This window comes from Artemia sp. Qi Xiang Cuo, chromosome 9, assembly GCF_049724085.1.
Source record: "Artemia sp. Qi Xiang Cuo chromosome 9, ASM4972408v1, whole genome shotgun sequence".
Classification (NCBI taxonomy): Eukaryota; Metazoa; Arthropoda; class Branchiopoda; order Anostraca; family Artemiidae; genus Artemia; species Artemia sp. Qi Xiang Cuo.
In genome coordinates this window covers 21437205-21463046 of record NC_142802.1, presented here as the reverse complement: position 1 = coordinate 21463046, position 25842 = coordinate 21437205, and the positions used below count along the sequence as shown (strand labels likewise).

At 36.3% G+C, this 25842-nt stretch overlaps 2 protein-coding genes across 4 annotated transcripts in view; one reads left to right on the top strand and one right to left on the bottom strand.

The window, feature by feature from the left end:
* The first annotated feature begins 3827 nt into the window (after positions 1 to 3827).
* On the top strand, positions 3828 to 4292 carry LOC148948440 (uncharacterized). Its single transcript, XM_089094928.1, has one exon. It carries the CDS (start codon positions 3828 to 3830, stop codon positions 4290 to 4292), a length of 465 nt encoding a protein of 154 aa, XP_088951054.1.
* A 3247-nt stretch (positions 4293 to 7539) lies between these two features.
* Cirl (Calcium-independent receptor for alpha-latrotoxin) overlaps positions 7540 to 25842 on the bottom strand; it is a 140650-nt gene continuing 122347 nt past the window's right edge. For 2 of the 3 annotated variants that reach the window (XM_089094366.1, XM_089094367.1), the window contains exons 13-15: positions 25149 to 25313; positions 19406 to 19534; positions 7540 to 11076 (exon numbers count right to left, since the gene is read on the bottom strand). In XM_089094366.1, coding sequence (XP_088950492.1) covers positions 10243 to 11076; positions 19406 to 19534; positions 25149 to 25313 — 1128 coding nt within the window. In that variant the 3' untranslated portion in view covers positions 7540 to 10242. Of the gene's footprint in view, positions 11077 to 19405; positions 19535 to 25030; positions 25314 to 25842 lie in introns of all 3 variants that reach the window. The other variant, XM_089094368.1, reaches the window with a different exon arrangement.

Here is a 25842-nt window from a genome sequence, read left to right as displayed (position 1 = left end):
TGTAGGTTGTCAGCCTCCGTTCCGGTAGCTAAAGTGAAGAGAGGTACCCTTAAGTTCGGTTGGAGTCATGATCACAGCATAAATGCCGCTAAACGACGTTCCAAAATGTGGTAATGCATTTGGTGTGATTGTGATGCCAAGATCTGGTCTTCTGTTCCAGCTTTTCAGAAAGACAAAAAAGGAATATTCCCAGTGTGTCAGTGAACTTAAAGCTAGGGAAGCTGAGCGTGCCTCTGCTGAGGCTCTAAAAAATCCAAACTTGATGTGGAAAAAGTATAGAAATATTCAGAGCGGTCGTAGTAAAGCGAGTGTCGGTATTCCTGAAGAGCAATGGTTTTGCCATTATTCTGCTGCGTTTGGCTCTTGGGATTCGAATTTAGAAACTGGAAGTGATGCCTTATTAAAAAGTAGGCTTGGCCCTCTATTGTATAAACGTTACATGTTTCTTGTTTCTAAGTGACGTTGTGCGTGTAATCTGGCTTTTGAGATGTCGTAAAGCTCCTGGTTTAGACGGTATCACACCCCAGCACCTTGAAAACGCAAGTGCACTACTGATTGAGCATCTGACACTTTTATTTCAAATGTTTATTGATACAGGTCACGCACCTAATTCATTTGGTTCTGGCGCGATAATGAATATTTTTTTTTAAAAAGAAAAAAACGCTAATTTTTGCAGTAGTTACTACCCTATTAGTGTTTCTATTGTTTTAAACAAGGTTCTAGAAATTATTATCCTGCCTGAAATGATACGTAAATGCGTGCTAGATTATAGACAGTTTGGTTTTCGTAAGCATCTGAATTGTGCGTTTGCACATTGCCTACTGAAGCGTATCCGCAGTAATACTGAGAATTTGGGAAATCCTGTACATTTGTGTAGTGTGGATATACTACAGCATTCGATTCTGTAGTCCAATCAAAAGTATCTTTGACTCTGCTTGATTTTGGAGCTACGCCCCATATTGTTGGGCTACTTTCATATTGGTATAGCCATAGTTATGTTAGGATCAAACTTGAAAAAGGTCATTTAACTGGGCCTATCCGTCTTATTAGAGGACTCGGGCAAGGTTCTATTTTAAGTCCTACTATGTTTGACATTCTTACGACCACTGTAACTAGGGCAATTAATGGTGGAATTTATTATGGAATTTGGGCCTTTGTGATTTAGTTTGATTTGCTATGCAGATGATGTCCTACTTATCAGTTCGAGTCTTTCTACTTTACAAGCAAACCTTGATTCTTTAATTTCTGGTTATAAGCTCCTAGTGCTTAGTGTTAATGCTGCTAGGACTGAATTTCTTGCTTATAATACCCAGGCAAAGCTATATCTTATTTATCTGTTATTGAAGCAGGTAAATCTATTACAGTTTTCTTCACTGAAATACCTCGGTCTCTTTTATGGTCCAGATAAGCGTAGTACTCGTATTCTTAACGTTGAACCTGGCATATCAGGTTTCCACGCCAGCTATGCCACACTTGCTGCACGGAAATATAGCTATAATAAGCGTGTACTTGCTAAACTCTATAGTGCCCTAGCTCTGCCTCACGCGCTCTATATTTCGCCACTTTGAGATTTGCTGTCTAAAACAGAGTAGCTAAAGGTTCGATCGGGGTTTTGTCGCTATCTGAAGTTTTATTATTAAGAAGTATTAAAATAAGGGTATGCGGTGGCATGCTCGGGCAAACCACTCAGGGGTTGGCGTCCCTGCCCGCAGAGCTTGAAAGTGGTAGGTACCGCAAGGTGCCGACTTCTGCCTCTATTGAGGTCACCACCACCTTTGCTGAGGTTAAGTATGAGGTCTTATGACCGCTCCTTATCTGATGAGGCAAAGTCTGTCTTAGGAGTTCTTTTGCCCGCTGTCTGGGACCCACAGCCCATTCAGTCGGTATTTGCCTAGTTTTCAAACCGAAAAAACAGCGTCGGATCGGACTTTCCTCCAGTAGACGACCAAATGCTCGCCCCAAGATAATTTTTATGGATACGTTTACTGTTACCCACTGAAATATACGTGTTCTCCGATCCAAGTTGGATCACCTACAGCACATGATGAATGAGGTCTCCCCTTCTATCATGGTATCATGGTGTGTATCCGACACCAACCTGAATTCTAGCGGCATTGATAGTGAGATCAGTATTCCTGGTTACACTCTGCTCAGGCTGGATCGTAAAAACCCGAGAAGCTCGACTTTTGGTGGAGGTGGTGTTGCTATGTACCTTTTTTGGCACTTTCGATTCCTAGCGATAAGGAGGTCCTTTGGGTTAAAGTAAACCTACCAAACAAATCGTTTGTTATTGGTACAGATTATAACCCACCAAAGATGAAAATCACCGAACATCTGGAAGACTGTTTGGAATTTGTGAAGCAAAAGTTCCCTTAATCAGGCATAATAATCCAAGGAGACTTCAACGTTCATCATGGCCCCTGGCTGAAAAGTCATATGAGTGATGCGGAGGGCGTAGCTCTGCTAGACCTGAGTCTTGCTTACTGCCTAGAACAACTTGTTGAATTTGACACTTACATCAGCCCTCGTGGATCATCCAGGCTTGATCTCTTCTTAACTGATCATTCGGATTCCTTTATTGTTGAAAGCTATCCTTCTGCCAGCAACCATCTGGCAGTTATAGCTCGTGGAAATACCACCTGTAAAGCACGAGTGGATCATCAGGCAGTATCACCCCATAGACTGGAATGGTCTGCGAAACCTCTTATCAGCCAAGCCGTGGAGTACATTTTTAAAAGAAGCCCCACATAAAGCAGTGGCACTTTACGAAAAAGTGATTACAGAGGCTATTGAGCAATTCGTCCAATCAAAACAGTAAAAGTCTCATCTCGAGATAAGCCTTGGTTCAAAGCTGGTTGTAGAAAAGCAATCAGGGCCAAAAATAACGCTCAAAAGAAATGGCGTTCAACTGAATCCGATGAGGACCGGGCTGCCTTTATTAGCGCTCGAAACGAGTCTGTTAAAGCTGTACGTGAAGCTAGAGCCAATTACAAGCATAAGTTTGTAGACAAACTGAAAAGTGCCCCTGAAAAGCGGTGGTGGAGGGTCGTCAAAGAAGCCCTACCGTCATCTAAATCAACATCAATTCCCTCGCTTTATGTTGAAGGGACGATGTTTCAGTCAGGTCAGGAAAAGGCAGATGTTCTTGCACAAGCCTTTTCAAAAGTATCCCAACTTGATGAGGACGGAATCTCCCCTCCCCCCTTTCCGCTACGAACAGATGCAAAAATCACCAGCGTTAACATAACTACTAGGAGGGTGCTCAGAACGCTAAGCCAGCTGGATGTCACCAAAACTTCAGGACCTGACAAGATTCCCAATCTCATCCTTACAAAATGTGCCCCTGAACTTGCTGGTCCGCTCGCCTCTCTCTATAAAAAATGCTTTGCAGCGGGATTATTCCCAAAAGCCAGGAAAACTGCTCGTGTGGTCCCTGTTCCAAAGGTAGAGCCTGACTTTATTAATGTAGGATCGTATCGTCCAGTAAGTCTGCTGTTCAGCGTAGGTGCAGTTTCTGAAGGCTTCATTAATAAGACCCTTTGCCAATCCATTGAGTCACATCTGCTTATCGTACACATACTATACGGTTTTCAAATAAAACGGTCTACGTTAGACTGTCTGATTGCACAGTATCAAGATTGGTTTGAGCTTTTTTCTCAGGGACACGATATTTGCCTTTTCTCCTTTGACATTCCCAAGACTTTGATCGTGTATGGCACAAGGGACTTCTTTGTAAACTGAAAGCCTATGGAATTCATGGTCGACTATTTGACGTGCTTGCTGACTTTCTTCGTCAACGATTGTTGCAAGTTGTCCTCGACGTCTTCATGTCAAAAGAACACACAGTCTTATCAGGAGTACCCAAAGGAAGTATTCTTGGGCTAACTCTTTTCTTGGGGTTCATAAGCGACCTACGGGACAACCTTGTGAAAAAACCTCACCACTTTGCGGATGACACAACAACAAAAACATCAACCGCAAAAGGCGAAAATCCCAGTGAACCGCACAAGGAGCTTCAGACTGACCTGGAGAAAATTGAGCCGCGGGCTGATGCATGGCTTGTAAGCTTTAACACATCAAAAACAAAAGAGCTCTTAATTTCTAAGGCGCGTAATATGAGGGCTCATCCTGATTTCGTCTTCAAAGGAGAGGTAATAACGCGAGATGATACACTGTGCCTACTTGGAGTTAATTTCTCTTCTGATCTCTCATGGACTGAGCATCTCAGTAAAATTAGATCCTCTCGCAACAAGATATTAGAAGTTATCCTAGGATGCATAAGTATCTGGTGAGTCTATTCTGCCACTTTTCAGTTCGTGCATCAGACCTGTCATGGAATATGCATGTCCTCTCTTCGCTGGTACACCAAAAAGCCACATCGCCCCACTCCAACATATTCAAAATAGACCAGTGCGTGCAGCAGCCTCTGGCAACACGAAAGCTAAAACCCCAGAGCTGATCCAGAAACGTTTCGATGTGGCGTCGATGTCGGTTTTCTATAAGTACTTGTATAACCCTCCATCGGAGGAGCTATCGAAGCTCGTTCCTGATAAAGCAAAGCCCTTACGATCAACTCGCTGAAGTACAGCTCGTCAGGACTACCTTGAGCAGGGTACTCCCCGCCAAAAATATCTAAAAACGAGTTTCGCCCGGCGATCGGTTGCCACATGGAATAGATTATCGGCAGAGGTAATCCCAAAAAATCCTTCCCTTGACACGTTCAAGAGCAGGTATAACAAGTACCTCAGTGTTAGAAAACGAGGTAACTACCAGGACTAGCGGCAAATCACCATTTGTGATGGAGCCGTGAAGCCTGTAATAAAAAAAAAAAAAAAAAAGTATGAAGAATTAAGATTCCTGCTGCATTACAGGAATAGTTTTATTTTGCTAAGATATTATGTTCTTGACCCATTAGATGTAGTGGATTCATTAGAGTGCGATGTGTTCAAGAGAAGTTTAAAATGTTTACTTCATTTTCTGCCATTTAACATTATTTACCAGTGCTGTTTAAATTAATTTTGTATTATCTATTTTCTTTGTTCAGAAGTTGATTTTTCTTTATATGTTTTTTTTCTTTCTTCTAATATTTTTTCCTCTTCTTTTTTGTATATTGTAATCGGCCAAAAATAAACTTATCTTATAGTATAATTTCCAATCATTCCAACTTAAGCGCCATTATGTAATTTCATTTGAAAAAGCCTTTTTTTTCGAATTCAAGAGCTCGTTTGTTTTATGCTTGCCAAAGGCCAACTTCGTTTAGTTCACTTATTTCGTCTTTCTCGTCTTTAAAGGCTTTTCATATGTTTTCCACCCCTATTAGTTACAGACAAATGCCTGGCATTGTCAGAAGCAGTCCCCTTTCCCCTCTATTATTTGAATAAAAACTACGTTTTCTAAAGAGTTAAAGAGGCTGAATCACAAGTTCGAACCTTAAAACATACAGGGATTAGGAGGTACAGATGGGGTGCTGCCGCCCCCAAATCCCCGCTTCCGTATATGAAAGGGGTTGTGCCCTCCTCAACGCCTCGCTCTTTACGCTTAAGGTTAAAACTTTCTCACAACTCTTTTTTTTTAAACAATACAAACTTTAGCATAAAGAGCGACCAAACTCCCAGCTTTTGAAGATTCTTGTGCTAAGGCTTTTAATTCCTGAATACTCAAATCAAATGCACAGTAAGATTTTCTTTTTTCAACTTTTCTTCGAGCATGCGGGTATACAGCATGTTATCAAAGCAGTGGAGACTTACCTGTGGCCGACTGTGATATTCTTCTGGAGACGCCTGTTGAGCCGAAGGATTTAATAGATTGGATTTAAAAAAGAAACTAAGTTTCTTTTTTAAACTTTAAATTCAATGTATATAAAAAATTTCTCTGACGGGGAATCGAACCCGGGTCATCCGCCTGCGCCTGACAGTCAGGCATAGCGACCACTGTACCACAGAGACACTTGTTACATTATTTTTAGTCTCTGCAATCTATTTTTGATGCAAGCAAATCCCCACAAAACTTGATATTTGGTTATTGGAAAACAGGGAAGGAGCGATCGGATTGATCTGAAATTTTGAGGATAAGTTTCCAGGCCCCAGGAAAGCTTATCCTCCAAATGTCAGCCCGATCGGACAGCGTTAAAGGGGGGCTGTTATGGGAAAAATAACATGGGCTCTTATAGGAAAACGAGGTTTTTCGTAAATGTAAATTCGGGGAATAATTTTTTCGGTCTGAAAATATCAAAAGGCCCTAACAGGTCGAATTCAGATTCGAATGAGTCCTCATTCACCCGGATTCGTTGCCAACTGTGGCCTGTAGGCGTGGCTAACAAAAAAAAATTTGATGAACATTAAGTGGCTATATTTGGTTTTTGGAAAACATGGAAGGAGTGATCGGATTGAGCTGAAATTTTGAGGATAAGCTTCCAGGCCCCAGGAAAGATTATCCTCTAAATTTCAGCCCGATCGGACAGCGTTAAAGGGGGGCTGTGGTGGGAAAAATAACATGGGCTCTTATAGGAAAACGAGGTTTTTCGTAAATGTAAATTCGGGGAATAATTTTTTCGGTCTGAAAATATCAAAAGGCCCTAACAGGTCGAATTCCGGTTCGAATGAGTCCTCATTCACCCGGATCCGTTGCCAACTGTGGCCTGTAGCCGTGGCTAAAAAAAAAAAAATCTGATAAACATTAAGTGGCTATTTTTCGTTTTTGGAAAACAGAGAAGGAGTGATCGGATTGAGCTGAAATTTCGAGGATAAGCTCCCAGGCCTTAGGAAAGCTTATCCTCTAAATTTCATCCCAATCGGACAACGTTAAACGGGGGTTGTGGTGGGAGGGTCGAAACTTTCGGCCCATTTTCCCACATGAAGATAAAGTCGGAGGGTGGTGAAATTTTGCATGTTTCTTAGTTTGAGCTTAGGCTACAAAATGCGATCACCGCCGTCTATCTGCGGCCGCTAGGACCGGAAATTGCTTAACATTGTGGTGGGTCGCCTCTTGAAAGAGGCACAAGTGTGCCTCCTTGATGGTGTGCGTTGTTGTCAACATGCATTAGCAGGTATATGAGTTATCTTGAGTCGTACCTGCTATCAACCTTTTTTTAACTATCAAATAGGGCGATAGCATAAACCTTTGGGGCGCCCCTGACTCTTCAGGGGGTGATGAAGGGTAACTTCAATGTTTCAGATAATCCCCTTAAAACGTTAAATGTGCGGTATCTACAGGGAATATAATCGTTTACATAATAAAAACGTTATAAAATATAAAAACGTTAGTGTTTTTATATTTGAAAATATTTTAAGCTAAAAGTTATGAAAATTCCATTGCCTTGAAGCGAATTTGTAATAGAATTCACTGATGATTATTGGGCCTTTACAAACCCGTAGCCCTGTGCAACCCTAAGCATTTAACTTAACAAAATTTATTCTGGAATTATACATAAAAATTCTATATAAATCTAAGAGTGAATGGCCTTTGAAATAAGATGTAAAACTTTATCATAGCCGAAAATACTACAACATAATAATAGTTTTTAACAACAAAAAATTGAATTCGAAACAGATTTATTTTCTAAAATGATATCTTTTTGACAGCAAAATACACGAACATAATTACAAAGCCCGACAAGTAATCATATTAAATTAAAAAATCATATCACATTCAGAGCCATCTAGCAAAAGGCGTATATATTCCATACAACGCCTAAAGCATCAATGACAAAATTATAAGCAATTCCTCCCTAAAAATCATTTACATATAAATAAAAGATAAAATACACAAATCCGGTGCATAGTATATGCACCAGGAATAGGACTAATTGAAGCATCTCTAGGGAGCGAATAAGAAAAATAGTTCCTCACTTAGGGCAAATAATACCCTTTCCTGCTTAGGAGGAACGTATTTTTTTTTATATTTTTAATATATCTTCCTTAAAAATAGTTTGAAAATGTTAACTAAAAGACATACGTTGATTGGACGGTGCAGATTTTTTGCCCAAAAATGCTTCTCTAAAAAGTAGGGCTTCATAAAGTACCGAGAACATCCAAACGGAAACACCCCCCCCCCCTAGATTAATATAAAGTTTGTTCATACCTGAAAACTGCAATTTTATTTTTGGTTGCTTCAAAATTATGACGTTTCTAAGGCAATATTATATTTTGTCAATGTTGCCACGTTGAACCGTGAAACCAAATAAGCAAAACTAATTAACTAAATTTGGCAACACATTTAGTCCGTAAAAAAATCAAACAGTAAAAATTCGCTGATTCCCAGAGACGCCTACCCCTTCAAAGAAAAGCTAAAATTTCTTAAGCTGTTTGGTGTCATACGTTTTTAGCTTATTTTTGGCTAATTTTTCATCCACGTTTCTTTTTTTCCTTTTTTTTAATTAAATGCTCGCTTCTAGCAAATACCGTGTAACTCCATTTGGGGGTCTCTTTCATTTAAAATTGATTATTCCGAATTTTGCAAGATACAGTTGCGGAGTTCCCACTGATGCAAACAATCCGATTACAATTGTCAAATCCCAAATTGATAATTTACTTCGATTAATTCTGCAAACCATATGAATTTCTGAAACTGATTAAAATCACGAATTAATTTTCAAAAAGGTATTTTGTAACAAGGGACGAGGCAGAGGATGTACAGAATAAGGATAAAGTATTAGTGCAAAAAGTTTGTGTTTCAGATAAATCAAATTTTCAAAATGGAATTTTCAGAATTGAAAAAGCTTCCTAAGTAGTAATGATTGGATGTCACAAGTTTTTTATTTCTTTTTTTAATGAAAAGTTATGATACCAGAAAATAAGATTTTGCACAATACATTTATGAATTTACTATTGCACTTCAGCGCCATTAAAATGTAAAACTGAAAATAGGTGTGATTTTGCAATCGTAAAACTGGCTAAATCAATGTAAATTCCACTAAGTATATGATAGTTAACTGAAAACTTAAATATAGTATATACGGTTGTTTAAAAAACTTTATGTTACAAGACATTAATTATGCAGGAGAATTAAAAAAAAAGAAGTCGAAACGGGTTTTTCAACTGTTATTAGCAAATTCAGAATACTATGAAGTAACATCACCGAGAAAAAAGAGAGCGTACTCCGATGTTAGAAAGCGTGTTCTAATTTCATTTTTGATGTATTTTCTTATACCAATTACATTATTCCTTAGGCATATTATGTCAGAAAGAAAAGCCAAATCCGACTGCCTGTTTTTTACCCATTGTTAGATTTCTGCGATGTTGCTGCGTCAAATGCCGAGCCACTGAAAAGAATGAAAAACGTAATTGGCTCTTCTGTATAATATTTTAGGTTAACAAAAAACGACAGTTTTTTAGTCACAACATTTTTACACATAAACTCTCGGTTTCTCAGTGGCTAAACCCATAAGACCAGAATAAACTTGTTCTTGTGTTGGTTATGACGAAGATGAAGAAGCGTGCAATTGTCAATACATAAGTTTTTGGTTATCAAATATACACCAAAACCCGTCTGATTTCCAAAATCCGTTTTCAAACCATTTCTGCAAAGCGTACAACGTATTAGAGAAAAAGAAAATTCTATGTATCATTAGAGAATAGATTACTTAATTGATACAACTTAATTGACAGGCCATGTCAAGTTTAAAACGTAGGCTACGAGTCTTGTTTTCAAGAATCATAACACATAACGTGTCTTGACTCACTGCAGCTCAAATTAACGTTTTATTTATAATAAGGGTAATAAATGATATAAAAAAAAACCTCAGAAAAAATAATCAGAGCTGAAATCTACTCAAATTTTAAAGAGCTATTAGTAAAGAGAGAGAAGAATAGCCCCCCTCCCCCTATCAGGACTATAATACATTTCACACAATAAACAGGTATCTTCGAAAATTCTGGGGATTTCCATATCAAATCCTCTGGGTCAGGGATGCCAATTCACAAAAACTTAGGGAAGGGGAGGCAGAAAATTTTCTTTTTTAATCAAGACACTAAAAAGACATTTTTCAAAATCTAGGCAGGGGGGAGGCAATTTTTTCCTTTTAAAATGAAAATAATAAAAGTTTTTTTTTCAATATCTAGGACATGAAAAAGGAATAAGATCTAGAGATAAGCAATTGCGCCCCCTCCCCCGGATTGGCACCCTTTCTCCACTTCAAAAACTTACGCTTAAAAATGATCCACAAATATATATTTATGTATATATTTTACATATATGTAATGTAGGAAAATAAGAAATTTCTTTATACATGACTAAAAATAAAGTTTAACATTCAGATTGTGGAATGTCGCGAGCTTTTTCACTAACTGGTAAAGTCCTGTCATCTAGCTGCTGGTTCGTATGAACAGGTATTAACTGCCCACTAGGTTGCACTTGGCACAGAACCCTATCCCCGTTTAGAACAGCAATAGCTACCGCATTCTCGCCATTGGGCAACACTACTGTCGGATACGCTGCATAATGTGGCACTTCTACAAAAGGGCCACCGTGGTGGAAATGTTCAATTCTGCGCTCACTATGTCTGTGCCTTGTTTTGAGATGTGGTGAGCCAAATGCACAATTCATTGTCATTAACAGATCTCTTTCGGGGGATAATTCAGGTTGACATTGCAAATGTGCAGGCAGTAAAGGACGATTATCCCCATAGGATCGGGAGGATTGTCGACTTACGTCACTACTACACCTTTCGTCACTTATGTCAGAGCTAACCGGTAAGTGACTATAACAGTGGCACTCTCTGCGCTCAATTTCTTCGTAAACAGGGTCTAATTCACTTTCTTCACAACAATGTGCACGCCTACCATCAATTTCAGAATATGTGTGATTCCACGGACTCTGGGCACGTAGTCGACGCTGCGTTCGGTGATATATCGGATGTCCATGCAGGATAGTCTCGGAGCCATTGCAAAATTTGGCAATAAGCTGAGCATCTAGGGCAGCGTTTTCAGATAGAGCTGGGTTGGGACGGGCTTTTGGGTTCGTTCCACGTAACGAAAGAGTCTGATGATGAACACCAGGAATGACTGTTCGAGGTGAATCTTCCTGTTCCGATCCCCCATGACCCGAATCCCGACTACCACACTTGAAAGACGAATAATTCTGAAAGAAAAACATAATATAAATTGGATTCACTCTTTTTAAACTGTAACCAAAATAAAATATATTGATAAAGCTCACATAAAATTTCAGTATATTCGTTCAACTATTGTGTACTCTGTTATAATGATATAGGAGCTAAAACCTTGATCCAAAGCAGTGTTGCTAGATGAGACGCATTTTACATGATTTGGAAGCTTACAATTTGGGTGTATTTTCACTAAAAAAAACGGCGCATTTTTTCATGACTGTTATGTAATACCAGGCATCTGGTAATACTGATCCAAATCCGATTTGTCTATGAAATCCTGCTTTGCATCTACACAGATGAAATTAGGGAAAAAACTAATGAAACCATCTTTTGAGAGGAATGTCGTCTCTGAAGGGACGTAGCGTCAAAAATATACCATAAGCCAAAAAACGAGCAAGTGCTTATTCTGTTAATAACGTTAAGCAAACATCATACTCAGTCAAAATGAGGACGAATATGCAAATTAGAATTAAGTCAATTCGTGATTTTAACAGAGAAAAAAAAACAGACAAGCAGTCAAAACTATATTTGCCATGGGTAGATTTGTCATTTGCAATACCAAGGGCAGAATGTAAAAGTACTTGGTTATTTTTATTTCGTTATTTACAAATAAAATACATTTATGTTTCTATTTAAAAATTAGACGGGTGATTTGTCTATTTCTTAACCTGAAAGAATAGGGGAGGGCTAAATTCGAAAAACAAATCACAGACGAGTTATATGGAAAAGTCTGAAAATCATGGAAAAATCGAAAAAATTTTGAGGTATGTCCTAAAAAGACTTTAAAATGTTTTCCAGTAGAATTGGCAACAGTGGATTTTTGAATTTTCAGAAACTGCTGTTAGCTTTTCTGCACAACTAAAAAATTTCTTAAAACCAAAACACCCTAAAAAATTTGACCTGATGAAATGGTCATTTTTAAACAGAGATTCATCATTCTCCAATGTAAAGAATCTAAAGGAGGAAAGACACCTGGGCCAAGTTTCTGCGGGCCGTATGTTATTAATTACGGTGCAGAGTAATTGAACACAAAAAGGGGATAACAACTATAATTATTACACCACCAGTGTTATGAAACAACTTTTGGGCGCCATATTAACATACATACCCATGCACTGAAAGGTGATTCGAGCATGGTTTAAAAAGGAGAAATTAACGATATATAATTATTGTAATCAAGGCTATATATTGAATCTTTGGAATTTACGTGCTTATAAATATTTATTACATTTTTGTTAATATATAATAGGTGAAGACTAGCCAGTAAATAGTCCTTGGAGGTGGTGGATAAATGGTATGATAAAACCAGGCATGTAATCAGGATTTTTTTTGGGGGGGGAGTGGGGTGGAGTTGTGTGTTCGTTAAAAATGGATTTTAAAGGTGGATAGAAAAAAAAATCCTAAACAAACACGAGATCCAAGGCCTGTAGGCGTGCCAGATAGTTTGTTTCAAGTAAGAGTTCTTACAAATTAGTTAGTAACCAATCATTTATTATCCTAAATAAAGGAATTATATCTCCCGTCTTCAGAGAAGAGCCAATCTGGTCATCAAGGGCTTATCCAGGATTTTTTAGGGGGGTGGAGGGGTGCAAAAAGCCTTTATGAAACACATCAAAAATCAGTTTAAATGCAATTTTGCTACTTTTTTACGGGTCAGGTGAAAATTTCGGGGGCGGGGGGTACTCACACTCTGTGGATACGGCCCTTTTAGTCACCTTCAAGAAAGGAGAAAAATTTCCTTGAGTTTCACACATCAGTTCTTTTGAAGTGGATAGTAAGAATCATATTTCAAAGCTGATTTCTGTAAAGCTGAAGAGACTAAAGAAATTACAAAAATAAAGAAAAGAGGTAAAATAACCCTTTTTTTTAATCCCGGATACTTGGGGATAGTTTGAAATTTAATCTTTAATTCCATAATCTCTGTTACCCCCTCCCTCTCCAAGAAAGCGAAAATAACACCAGGAATGTCATGACTCAAAACTGTTAGTTCATTTAAATGATAAATATTAATCAAACAAGAGCCAATCAATTTTACCCCCCCCCCCCGAAAAAAACAAAAAAAAACGAAATATACACTTTTAGAACGTGTAATAGCTGAAAATGAAAAAGAAAGAAGGCACGAATCTCAACCTGTTTTAAACATAAGGTACTGCCCAGTCCAGAGATTGAACAGCGTTTACCCATATAGCGAAGACACTCGCGTACGTACAGAGACGATCGTGCCCCCCCTCCCCGAGTATATAAATCTTTACATATTTTAATATTAATTCTTATATTTTCCTTATGGCTTGATAACTTTTACCTTTCTTCCGATTTTCATAACCGTAACGTCAGCGTTACTCTACGCACACGTCTGGTGTGAGGGGGATAGAGATCCCATGTATACATCAGACAAAAATAATGATACTCAAAGAAAGTTTGACAGAGGTAGAGGATATTCCTACATTCTCTCTCCCTGATTAGGAATTTATGTGCAACAAAGACAAGCTTGCCACCACAAAATGTACATTATGTTATATAATGCAAAGGAAATATATTATAATGGAGAATATATTACAGAGGCACTAGATACTTCATAGGGATATATATAGGGCAACATCCAGGATTACTTTTCAGGGGGAGGGGTTTCAAAAATGATATTAGTGATTATAAAGATTTGTCTGTTAAAAAATTTGCTTAGATGTATTTTTGTTACTTTTGTACAAGTCAGACAAAAGTTTGTTTTTGTTTTTTTTTGGGGGGGGGGGGGTCAAACAGTGTAGTCCCCACCCCCAGACAAGACCATGGATAAATTATGATGTAATAAAGAAATCTAAAAAATGAAAGCGTATTTGACATTCCAAGTTTTAAACATTATACCTGGAGTTGATAAACTGAACATGTTTTATTTATTTTCACTTCATATAAAATACCAAAAAAACAATTATTAAATCCATAACTCAGGACATGAAAACTCCAAATTTATACAATTATTCCAAAATAATTGCAGAAGCGCAGTGGGATCTCTACCATGGGGTGCTTTTTGCAACCAAGATATATACTGTTCTGTCATAAAAATATTCTTAAAAAATTAAATAGATTGTTTTATATTCTTAATGAGGACAGCTAATTAATGCTAATTACACGTTACTTTCTTTGTATAAGGGATGCCGCTACAACAATTCATAGACATCAATGTATAAATTACAGCAGAAATAAAGAAATCATCATAATCATGTCCAAATAAAAATAAACAAGAATAACTTAGCAGTGTTTTATAGCAAGGCACATCTACTGATTTTCAGTTTGAGGTCAAGATTGCATATCGGTACGGGGAAGGGGGGTGGGGTGACCAGAGAGCTTAGAGTCCATACCACCTCCTCAAAAACACCTAAATTTGCACAACGTTTCATAAAATGTCTTGTTATTTCCCTTTTTTCGTTTTCTTGAACTGATGCCCTCCTCTTCCCCCCAAAAAATTACTGTGCGCATGCCTTCAAGAGTGAGCTATGAAATACGAAAAAAAAAATCATTTGCATACAGAAAAATGTTAATACAAAAGAAACTGTAATTTCATTAAAACAAAAAAAGTCATGACATAACATGAACCCTTTTTTTAGTAGAAAAATAGAACATATGACATACAATAGAAAACAAATAGCACTAAGAGGACTTAGAACCAAGTTCCAGGTCCTCATAAACTTACAACTGTTTTTTAATTACACGCTACACCAACTAAGGCAAAAACAGCTGCAGCCCCCCTCCACTCTATTCTGACACCATAAAGCACCCACTACCCGCACACATTGTTCTTATGATCTTTTTGGCCTAATTTGAGGACATTCTGCTTTTTATTCTCCCCAGTTGGATTAATGGTAAGAGTAATTTTTGACAACCGAAATTATGGTATTGCTAACCGGGTCTTAGAACCTGTATTGGCAGTTCACCCAAAGAGGAGGATCAGTTGGGGATGAAATCCAGGGGCGAATCTACAGCATTTTCATTGGGGGGGGGGGGGGTCCATATTCAGTTATTCATGGAGCATGGGATATATAATAGTTTTTCTCCACATTATTGGGGGAGCAACTGCCCCCCCCCCCTTGCCCCTCCCAAACGACGCCCCTGATGAAATCCTACTAAAGGTTTAAGAATTATCTGTAAAAATATATTTTGAAGCTATTAAGATATTTATTTTAGTCAACCACCATCTCTGCAGCTAACTCTTGACTATAGGCCCCTTGGATACGTCCCCAAGACCATCTCTTAAATTTTGAGATATTTATTAATAATTAATAAGTAGTAGCAATAAAGATCCAGAGGTAGAAATTATTTCTAATAAAAAAAATTTGTAATTTGTTATATTCAAAAAGAAAGAAAGTGTAGTTTAAATAAAAGTTGTAGGGCATTTTTTTCTGATAGAAATCAATTTACACTCTGATCATTAAAATTTAAATATTGTAGAAATCTTTCCTGTATCAAATATATTGGTGCATATTTAGACAAAATTAACATCAGCTTAGAGGCAAAATTACCTTTAAATTGCCTGGAGACACACATGCCCCACTTCACTTGACACACCAACAAAGATGAGCCCCTCCCCCCTTCCTAAATATCAATTTCTGGGCATAAACTCCCCAGTTTCAGTTCACGACTGCACCATGCAGTTATTTCTTTAATTTCAAAGTAATTTTTTTTTTCAAATTATCATTCAACTTCAAGGATTGAGGGAAAACCCTTTAAATTACGAGTCTAAGAAAGAAACTGACATAAAAAAGGTCAAGGCCTGAACCTTAATTAACTTAAAGTGAGCAGTGGAATGAAATTTCTGAAAAGTCAATTACCGGTGAAAAGAAGTCAGGTCAGGTGAAAAGGGCATTTCAAATTGGTTCCAGGTCCTTGTAGGTTTGGCTCTCAATATAGCTAATATTCTTGAAAGCCCTTCTCTACAATTCTACTTACAAGAAAATTGGCTTTCTTCGGAAATTTCAAAGGTAAATGTAAGAGGAAGCATATAATATTGATTACTAAATCGGCTTGGAATAAGTGTATTATAATAAGTATATATCACTAAATTGGATAAGATAAAGTCGCAGTTGATATTAGCTCCCACCTTTTCTCAAAATCGTTGGACATTGCCTTTCATTCATTTACACAAATATATATTCTTATAAAAGCGTACATTGAATTCAAAATGCCAAATATATCTAAATAAAATTATTTAAAGTTTGTTTAGATTAACAGAGAAATAGATAAATGTTAAATTAACATGATAATTAACGAAATGGTAGATTAACAGTGAATAAAAAAAGATGAAGAGTCCCAACCCTGAACAAATCCCCCCTCCTTCGTGCTTGCTTAATCTGAGCCCTCACAAAAACAATATCAAAAATCATTAACATGACTTAGAATATGAAATTTGCAGAGGCTTGAAAGAAAAATTCTTTTAGTCCTGATCAGGGCCGTATCCAGGTTTTTTTTCGGGAGGGGTTTTCAAAAAGGATTTTTTTCGCGGGGGGGGGGGGGGGGTACACAAAAAAGCCTAAAAAACGCATAATTTCTTTTTTTTATATTCATTTTTGTTGGGTCTTTACAAGTTGGACAGACATTTCGGGGGGGGGGTTCAAAATCCTCTACCCCCCCCCTGGATACGGTCTTGGTCCTGATGTAGTGCAAATATAAGCTTGAGGCACAAAATGTACCCATAGCCCCTCTGCCTCCCTTTCCCATCAATTTTTTTAGGAGAAAGATAAGTATGTCATACTATATTTAAGCAGAATCATGACAACATTTTATTATTGGTGGCTCTGTCGAAAGAGAAGCGCCCCTTCATAGGGGAGAAAAAGAGATTTTTCTTATGTTCAAAAGCCGACCTGCAATTATTGATTTGTCCAACACAAATTCCTTAGGTCCTAAAAACAACCTCAAGGCACAAAATGGATCCAGCCCCCCCCCCCAACTTCTTAGTAGAAAAATGGCATGCTGCACCTTGTTGTAGGTAGAATTACACAAACATTCTCAGTTATTCAAAGTTTTTTTTTCTAAAGAGTAGTACCCCTTCGAAGGAGAAAACTTTTCCCGAAAGGCGGTCTGCAATTATTAGCTTATCCATCAACTAAAATTCCGTTAGTCCTGATTCGGTGCAACAAGAGGGCCAAGGCAAAAAATGGACCAACAACCTCTCTAGACCCACTCTCCCCTTTAACAATTTAGTAGAAAGGTAGATTTACAGCACATTGCTTGAAACATAATCTAAAGATTAGTACCCTTTTAAAGGGTTAAAAAAAATTTTGTTGTCTCCAAAGTCAAGCTGCAATTATTAAACTTGTCAATGAAAAGTTTTTGTACGATATCAGAGATACTTCATAAGTTGTATTACCACATGATTTAAAAGAGAAAATTAATCTTTGCATCGCGGATCTTGGTCAATTTTTAGATCAAAAAAGAAATATTACCATAATACTATTCGATTGAATGCCAAATTAAAAATAGTAAATTATATGCTTAGAGATGTATTAAAAAGATAATTATTTTGAAATTGAAATGTAATCAGGGTAAAAACAAATTGACTTGGGGTAATATCCGAAATGGGCGGTGAGATCCTCTTTTGATATGAATTAATCATCTTTTTGATAAAAATCAACCGGACCACCTTAGTAGTCACTTTTCAGACAATCTTTTGAAGATTGAAGTGTTATCCTTTTTTAAGTTAAGATTCGGCTAAAATGCTTGTAGGAAGCTTGTAGATATTTTTTCCTTAATTTTTTTAATTCCTTAGATAATCCTTAGAAATTCCTTAGATAATTTTTTTAATTCCTTAGAAATTCCTTAGATAATTTTTTTAATTCCTTAGAAAATTTGTCAGATAAATCTGACAAATTTTCCTGCCATAACGGTTTTATTTTATCGGGGTTTTAGTCATAATATTAAATGGGGACGAGTTTCAGCATTTTTCGTTTAAAATTTCAAGTTTGGAAAATCCAGAAAATGTACTGCTTCCTTGCCTCGTCTTCCAGTATTGCGGTCAGAAGTATTTGACTTCGGAAGCCCGTCCATTATCACTGTTTAGAAACAGTTATTTATGTACAGTTTTTCTTCGCAAAATGTGTGATTGGTGCCGAAATATATTCGCTAATGTGAGGTTATAGTTTGAGGTCTTCTTTCTCCGTCTGGTTTCTCTTAAAGTTCCGTAAAAAAAAAACATGTATTATTTCCAAGAAACGGAAGAAAATTGCTGTTTTGGGGTTCCCCTACACTATTTCCAGCTTCTAGCTCGAACAGTCTAGTTAGTATAACAGTCTAACTAGAACAGTCTAGTAAGACATAATCTTTACATTCTGAAAAGATTCAGACAATCTTTTGAAAATTGAAGTGTTATCCTTTTTTAAGTTAAAATTCGGCTACAATGCTTGTAAGAAGCTTAAAAACACCATTTATCTTCTAATCTAAGAATTGTAATTCTCAAGTGTTTCAGAGAAGAAGAAGATTATTTGATACTAATAATTGTTTGTATAATTTTTTTTCCTCTATAAACGTCTTGTATATATTTTTACAAAATATGATTGAAATACTTCAAATCTTCTTTTTGGTTTTATTACCCAATTTCTTTTTATGACTATTTAAAAAAAAATATTAATACGTCCCTGTAAATAATTTATACATGTTTTTATAATATTTTACTTTACAGTTATTTTAGTCTGTTTTAAACAGTTGTCTGTTTTAAACAAAAGTGACCTTAAAAACAGCATAGTAAAGAGAGGGAACAAAAACAAAACAAAAAAAAACTTTAAAAGCGCATCAAAAATTCGTTTAAAGGCATGTTTTTTCGTTTATACGATTAAGACAAAAATTTCAGGGGGGGGGGGGCTTAAAACCCGGCAACCACCCTCTGGATATGGCCTTGTGTTGTAGTATTTTACCAAAAAAGGCTTATGTTTCAATTTTCTTTCTTAATCTTTATTTTAAAATTAGGAAAACTGAAAGAAAATTTGGAAAATCAGAAAAAAAGGAAAATAAAGAAGCTTAGGAAATAGATGCGGATATGAAACTACGCGAAATAGGTTTTAAATTTTCCTCTCCCTTTTGGAACTTCCTTGCTTCTGGAGCCCCCTTTACAAAGGAATAGCATATCTGACTAAATTTTTTTATCTCGTTTTAATTTCCAACCAGTAAAGCTGTTTTGATAAAGCAAAAATAAAATTAGAAAACAAGGGGTTTTAATATACAAAATTGGTTTATCACACAAATTTTAATATCAAAATGTTAAACAACTAAACAAGAATCGACCATTTTTATTTCATTATTTGTAAACAGAAAAATACTTACCTCATTATCTAATTGAGGATTGTGGTGGCCTCCATACTGAACAACCGCAGGCATTAATGTTTGTTGTGGGCCACATCTCAGAGTCCCCCCGGTAGAGGTCACCAGGCCCGACCATGAATGTTGTAGGAACTAAAATAAAGAAAATGAAAGGTATTACTTTATTTATTGATTTAAGCGTGGTGAGGACGTTTTCAGGAAATAACATATATATATATATAGGGACTATTTTAACGGGAGAGTGACGAGAGGAGGGCGCAGTATAGCCTACATAAGGCGTAAAATCCTCATGACCCTTATTACACCATTTTACACCTTATTACACATTTTAGACACGGGTTCAACCGTGTCTAAAATGAATAACCTAACTTTTTCATGGTAAGATTAACACAGACTTGAAGAGCGTTTAAAGAAGAACAATTTGACATTTAAGTTCTTTTGTAATTAATTAAAAAAAAAAAATACTTTCATCATCCTTTTTTTTGCTACTGTAATTTGTTAACAGGCATACGGAAACTTAAATTTTACCATACGAAAATAAAAACAAAAGAAACAATAAAAAAAAATTTTTATTGAACGAAATACCCATGCAATTCTGGGGAAGGGTGGGTGATAGTCCACTGTCACTAAGTTACAACTCAGAGCTAGACACTCCAGCCCGGATGGTGCTACATTTGTAGTCAGGGAAACATTTTAAAATTACATAAAATCAGCCGTGAAAATCAGTTCTTTGATGAATGAACTTATATTTTTGGTGGAGGGAGAAGGGAGGAGGAGGGATTTTCCATGCGATTCTGAAAGTCTTTTTATTAATAACAGAAAAGAATAAACTGCACAAGGTCATACCCAGTTTTTTTTCGGAGGGGGTTTTACTCATTTTTTTTGGGGGGGGGGGGGGTTACACAAAAAAAATGAGTAAACCCCCTCCGAAAAAAACTGGGTACGGTCTTGTGCAGTTTATTCTTTTCTGTTATTAATAAAAAGATTTTTTTTTTTGAGGGGGGGGGTTACACAAAAAAAACTCAAAAAAGCATACAAATATATCTATGTCCATTTTCGTTGCGTTTTTGCGAGTAAGACAAACATTTTGGAGGGGGAGTCAAACCCCCTACACCCCCCCCCCCCTGGATACGGCCTTGAAACTGCACTTGAAAAGACTTGATAAAAGATATTATCAGTAACATTTATAATAAAAAATGTGTTGACATCTAATAGCTTGAAGCCACAGAAGTATGAAAATGAAACAAAATTAGTTAACACCACTGCGATAATATTTATAAAAAAAAACCTTCAATTTCCAAGAAGTACTAAAAACCATCAAGTAACTGTAACCTTACAAGGTTTCTTCGAAATTCTAAGGATTAACACATATTGAAGATTAACTTATTTTTCACACCATAGCAAGACTCATCAAAACGTGTTATTTGAAGAGGGAACAATTCTAGCTATCAGCAAATATAAAATCAGAATGTTCAAGCAATTAAAATTAAAACAGAATGTAAATTTTAGTTTAGTGGCTTATTTACTAGGAAATTTACTAAGTTAGTGTTCTTCACAATAAGCCTTATAGTAAAATTGGTAATAATATGGTAATTTGGTAAAATAATACGATAAATTGATACAAACATTATAATATGGTAATATTACGATAGTAAAACCTTGGTAAATGGAAAAGAAATAGGCCCCCTGATTCCCGATTCAATTTTACCATCTGATTCCCCAGTCAATTTTCCTCCAAAAATATAATAGTAACCACCATTACAATTATATCCAATCTGAGACCGTATCTAGAATTATATAAAGTCGCCGTAATTATATAAAGTTGTATTTCCTCCAAGAAAAGGCCCGAACGACCTTTCTTATTTAATTGTTCTATTTCAATTATTCCATTTAATTATTTATTTATTCGTTCGCAGTGCTTTTGAAAAAAGCTAAGGATTAACGAACATTAACGATTAAATTGTTTTTCACGCAATGACAAGGGTCATTAAACGTAAATAGGGGTTGTTTTTTCTTATTACTTTTATCTTTACAAGCCCATTGCTCATCCATACCTGCACAAAAACGGTTGGAAGGAACCAAAACCTAAGATTAGTAATAAGATTCTCCCCGTCCACAGGCGGATTTATTGGGAGGGGGGGCTTTATGGGAACGTGCACCCCCCAGAAGGTCGACATTTGCCCTAATTACAGGATAGAGGGACGAAAAATACCAATGGGGAAGCCAAAGTTTCATTGATGCCCAACCAAACATTAATACCGTATCCCTCAGAATTATCCTCCAATATCCCTTATACAATCGAGCTGTTTTGGGCCTAAATATGCCAATGTCTTTCCTTTAAAATGATACAGAAAGTAGTACTAAGTTTAAAGAAAATGTAAATTGACTTAATAATAATCTCCGCGCTTAAGCGCACGTTTATAATAAAATAACGGGATATACATTATTCTTGGAGAGGAGGAATGCTTCCCCCCCGTAAACCCCCTGTTTAAATTGAAGTCGACTTTTGCATAACGCTAGTTCAAGAAACATGCTAGGCTTTTCCGAGAAGATTTACTATGGGATAATTTGAAAGAGATGGGGTATTAAACAATAGTTTCTGTAAAGGATAAGGCTCTCGGCCACTCAGTATGGACATCATGAAATTACGGCTGGAATATGTCCTAAAGATGTAGAAAGACTTAATCCCTAGAAGAGTTCCACTAACTAGCCTACGAGGGGAAGAGATAACAGCAAGAAGCCCTAGATTAGTCTTTGATGAAATTAGAAAAAGGCCCGAAGTTCTTTAAAGCTTTGGTACAGTGTGATTAAATTATATAATTTAAAAATAAATGATTGTATATAAATTAATAGAGCTAGAAAACTTGGGGTGGGGGAGGTGGACACACTAGTTATTCTCCATTCCTCACAATGTTTTATACACTGAAGATTTTTTTTTTCACTGTCACCGGGCTCTTGGTTAGTGACTCTTTGGTTAGTGATGAAAGTGAGAAAAGTGAAAACCAGCGTTAATTCAACTGAATGCTAATACTGAACTACAGTATGGTCAATTAGAGCATTAAAAATATTTCTTATTATTAGAATATGACCGAGTATAAAAATGTATATAAACGTATAAAACTATTTATTATTCATTAAATCACACAAAAAAATTGTGTCAATATGTCCAACTGAGGATGCTTAGCTCTACAATAATTTAGCAGTGAATAGTTTTTACAGCCCCTATAATTAATCAACTATTAAGCTTGGTTTTGACGAAGCTCAAATTAAATACCGAGTTCTGAGTTCTGAAAGGAGTCGATGACAATTTTTGAAATTTTTGCCGGACTTCCTGATTATTTCATTACATTAATGCGTTGCAGCAAAAGTACTGAAACTTATCTTCGGGGAAGTTGCGACTTTTCAGCATCATGCTTGCAACTTTCAAAGCGTTTTTACGTTTTTTTCGTAAATTAAATACATAGTTCGAATTGCGTTCTCCACAAATCGAATAATCAGAAAATGAATTAAAAGTACATAACGACAGGCAAAATCAAAGTAGACCGATTAACAGGAATAGCGCGGGCTCATTGTCCAGCAAGGGATCCCACAAAAGTAATAAAATATATCTTACGCAGATGATGAAATAAGATAATGCAAAAGGAGGAGGAAGACGGGAGAGAAAGGAGGACATGAAGGAGGGAAAGGAAGAGAGAAAAGAGAAACGAAAGGAGGAGAAAGAAAGAATAGCGAGAGGTTTTGCTAACCGCTATCGCCCATGAAGCTCAGTTATAACAGAAGTCAAACACGGCATCGAATTCTGAATTCTGAAAGGAGACGAAATCCAATTCGCTAGCCAGATTTAGCGTCTATTAGATAAAAACAAGAATCTTTAAATCAGAAAATATTCCGTTTGTATCAGAATTGAAAAGATCGTCTCAATTTTGGATCAGAATAAAAAAAAGTCCAAGCGTCTATCTGGAAAAATTGGGTTTAAACTAAAAACAGCTTTATAATTAAACACTAGTAAAAATATACTATTAGTAATCTTCTTTAAAACATGTGTCAAAATAAAATGCCTATGTTTTTAGGTAGAGAAATTTTCTAGGCAGACTTCAGGGAATTTCCGACTGGTCGATTCCGTTAAATTGGTACTGTGATAAAATAGAAACTGTCACCGCGAAAATGTGATAAAATCAATTTTCCTAATAAAATATTGTCTAAATATCAAGGTTTTTATTCATAAATAACACCTAAACTTCAAAAATACAAAAAGTTGAGTTTTACACTTTTTTTTGCCGAATTCTATCATACTACCGAATTTTAGAGCAAAAATCAAATACAACTTTCCAAACTTTTAACAATACAAGGCTAAGATGTGAATTTCGTCAAGCAAAAACGACGACGTCAAACGTCGAAGTTACATTTTTACGAGAGCATAACAAGAAAGTTGTTATTAAATTTCAAGTACAACTTTGTCGGCTGGCTAAAAGGCTTCTTTCTATGAAAAAAAAAGAAGTTGCCTAATTTTTTAGGCACCTTCAAACGACCTTTTTAGCACAAGTCCTTTTAGAATATCGTGAAAAAAGAAGCTGCCTGAGTTTTAGTACTAAGTCTAGGATCTAATAGGAGCCGAACTTCGCTTCGGCAACCGTATTTCGATTCGCCCGATGAAAAGTTGTCGATGTGGGTAACCTTTTCGTTGACTTCAACGTTGAATCTGAGTATGAGATTCGTTTCATCAGCCGAGAAAATTGTGTTTAAAACAGTAGCAAAACTATATTTTTATGCTTGAGCAGAAGCTTTTAGTAATTTCATGCATACTTTTTCTATAGAAGTACTTTTTTAATAAAGACATAAAACGAAAAAAATTGCCTGAATTAAGAAAACAATAGGGAAAAGGATACATTTTTACTAATATGTAAAAACTGCTAAAGTTATTCGGCGAAAAAAAAAGAGAGAAATTCAGATACGAACCAAATTTGTGCCCACATTAAGACATTTTTTTTCGGTTGGTATGAATCGAGTTGGCGAAACTAAATTTGCGTTCATGTTGTACGTATAATAAAAGAAATTTAATGATCATTAAAGAAATCCCCGAAAAAGCTTAGTGAATAATATTTAAATAGAAATGACTCAATATTGCTTCAAGTTTATGCTAAGAATACAATCATTACTATTCAAAAATGATGTATTACACCTGAAATTACTTATTGTAATTCCGTTTTTCAAATTGAAGTTTTCGCTGTGATACAAAGACAATATGAGAACCTATAATAAGATCCAGCTTCTACAGTGTGTAATCAATTGGCAAATTAGTTTTTGGTGTGGAGTGTACTAGAGCTTTCCCATGACTTTCTTGTGCGGTGAAGACAGGAGAGGAGGGGGCTGGATGAAAATATTCCTTCCTTTCCAAGCAGGAATACATTTTATATGGGATGGAATTCAAATCTTGCAGCGTTTGAAAACCATTCGAAACTGCTTCAACTGCTAAGTATAGTATGTAAGATCAGCGATTAAATATTCAACTGAATTAAGAACCTGAAAAGAAGGAAAATAATCTAGAACTATAGTTAGACCTAGTTCCTTACCCAACACCAGACCCTTAAAGCGGAGCTGACAGTCATATGCGAAGCATTGAAAACCAACCTGAGCACCCTCTACAATTGGGATACAATTCACATTCATTTTGATAGATGTCAGTATCCGTCTCAGAAGAATCTGGTGTTGAGTATGGTGTAGAAATTGGTGTTAACTCGGTACCCACAGGTGCGGTATTGTGTGCAGTCAACCCAGTCGTTGATGTAATGGTGTTGGTGTTCTGTTGATTATAAAGGCCAATGTTTGGCACAGGTTTGGAATTGTTCTCCCCTTGGTTCATACAGTTTGCTAGAGGTGTTAGGCCAAGCAGACGACGATACTCTTTACGAACCTATAAACAAAATAAAAACTTTAAGCACCAAAGACAGCGAAAATCAGATCTAATTGCTTGAAATGGTCAAGTGGAAGCTTACATGGCTATTTATGGCTTAAAAAACAGGAAAAATCAGAAATAGAATCTTTAATGAAAAAAAAACCTCCATACGCAGTTATGCAGTTTTGGTAGTAGCTGGCAACATATTTAAATAAAAGAAACATGGATACAAAAATCAGCTAATAAGGTAAAAACAAACTGCACCAAATAGCTAAAAAAAAAATGTAACTCTTCTTTAAAGGTGCGGTTGTCTTTGGAAATAATTAAATTATTTATGAATTTTTATGAACGATAATTGTTATCAAATTGAACTAATTAGTTATGCTTGTTTATTTCCGCGGTTAATTGTGGCGACCACTAATGAAAATTTGCAATTTTGATACAGTCTAAAAAAATATCTTAGAAAATCGCGGTTTTCAAATATGAATACACCTAAGATAGTTCCAGAAGACAAAAAAATATTTTTATTTTAATGTCCTTGGTACTT

Coding starts and splice junctions, on each gene's coding strand:
- LOC148948440 (XM_089094928.1), top strand. CDS start 3,828: ATGTCAAAAGAACACACAGTCTTATCAGGAGTACCCAAAGGAAGTATT.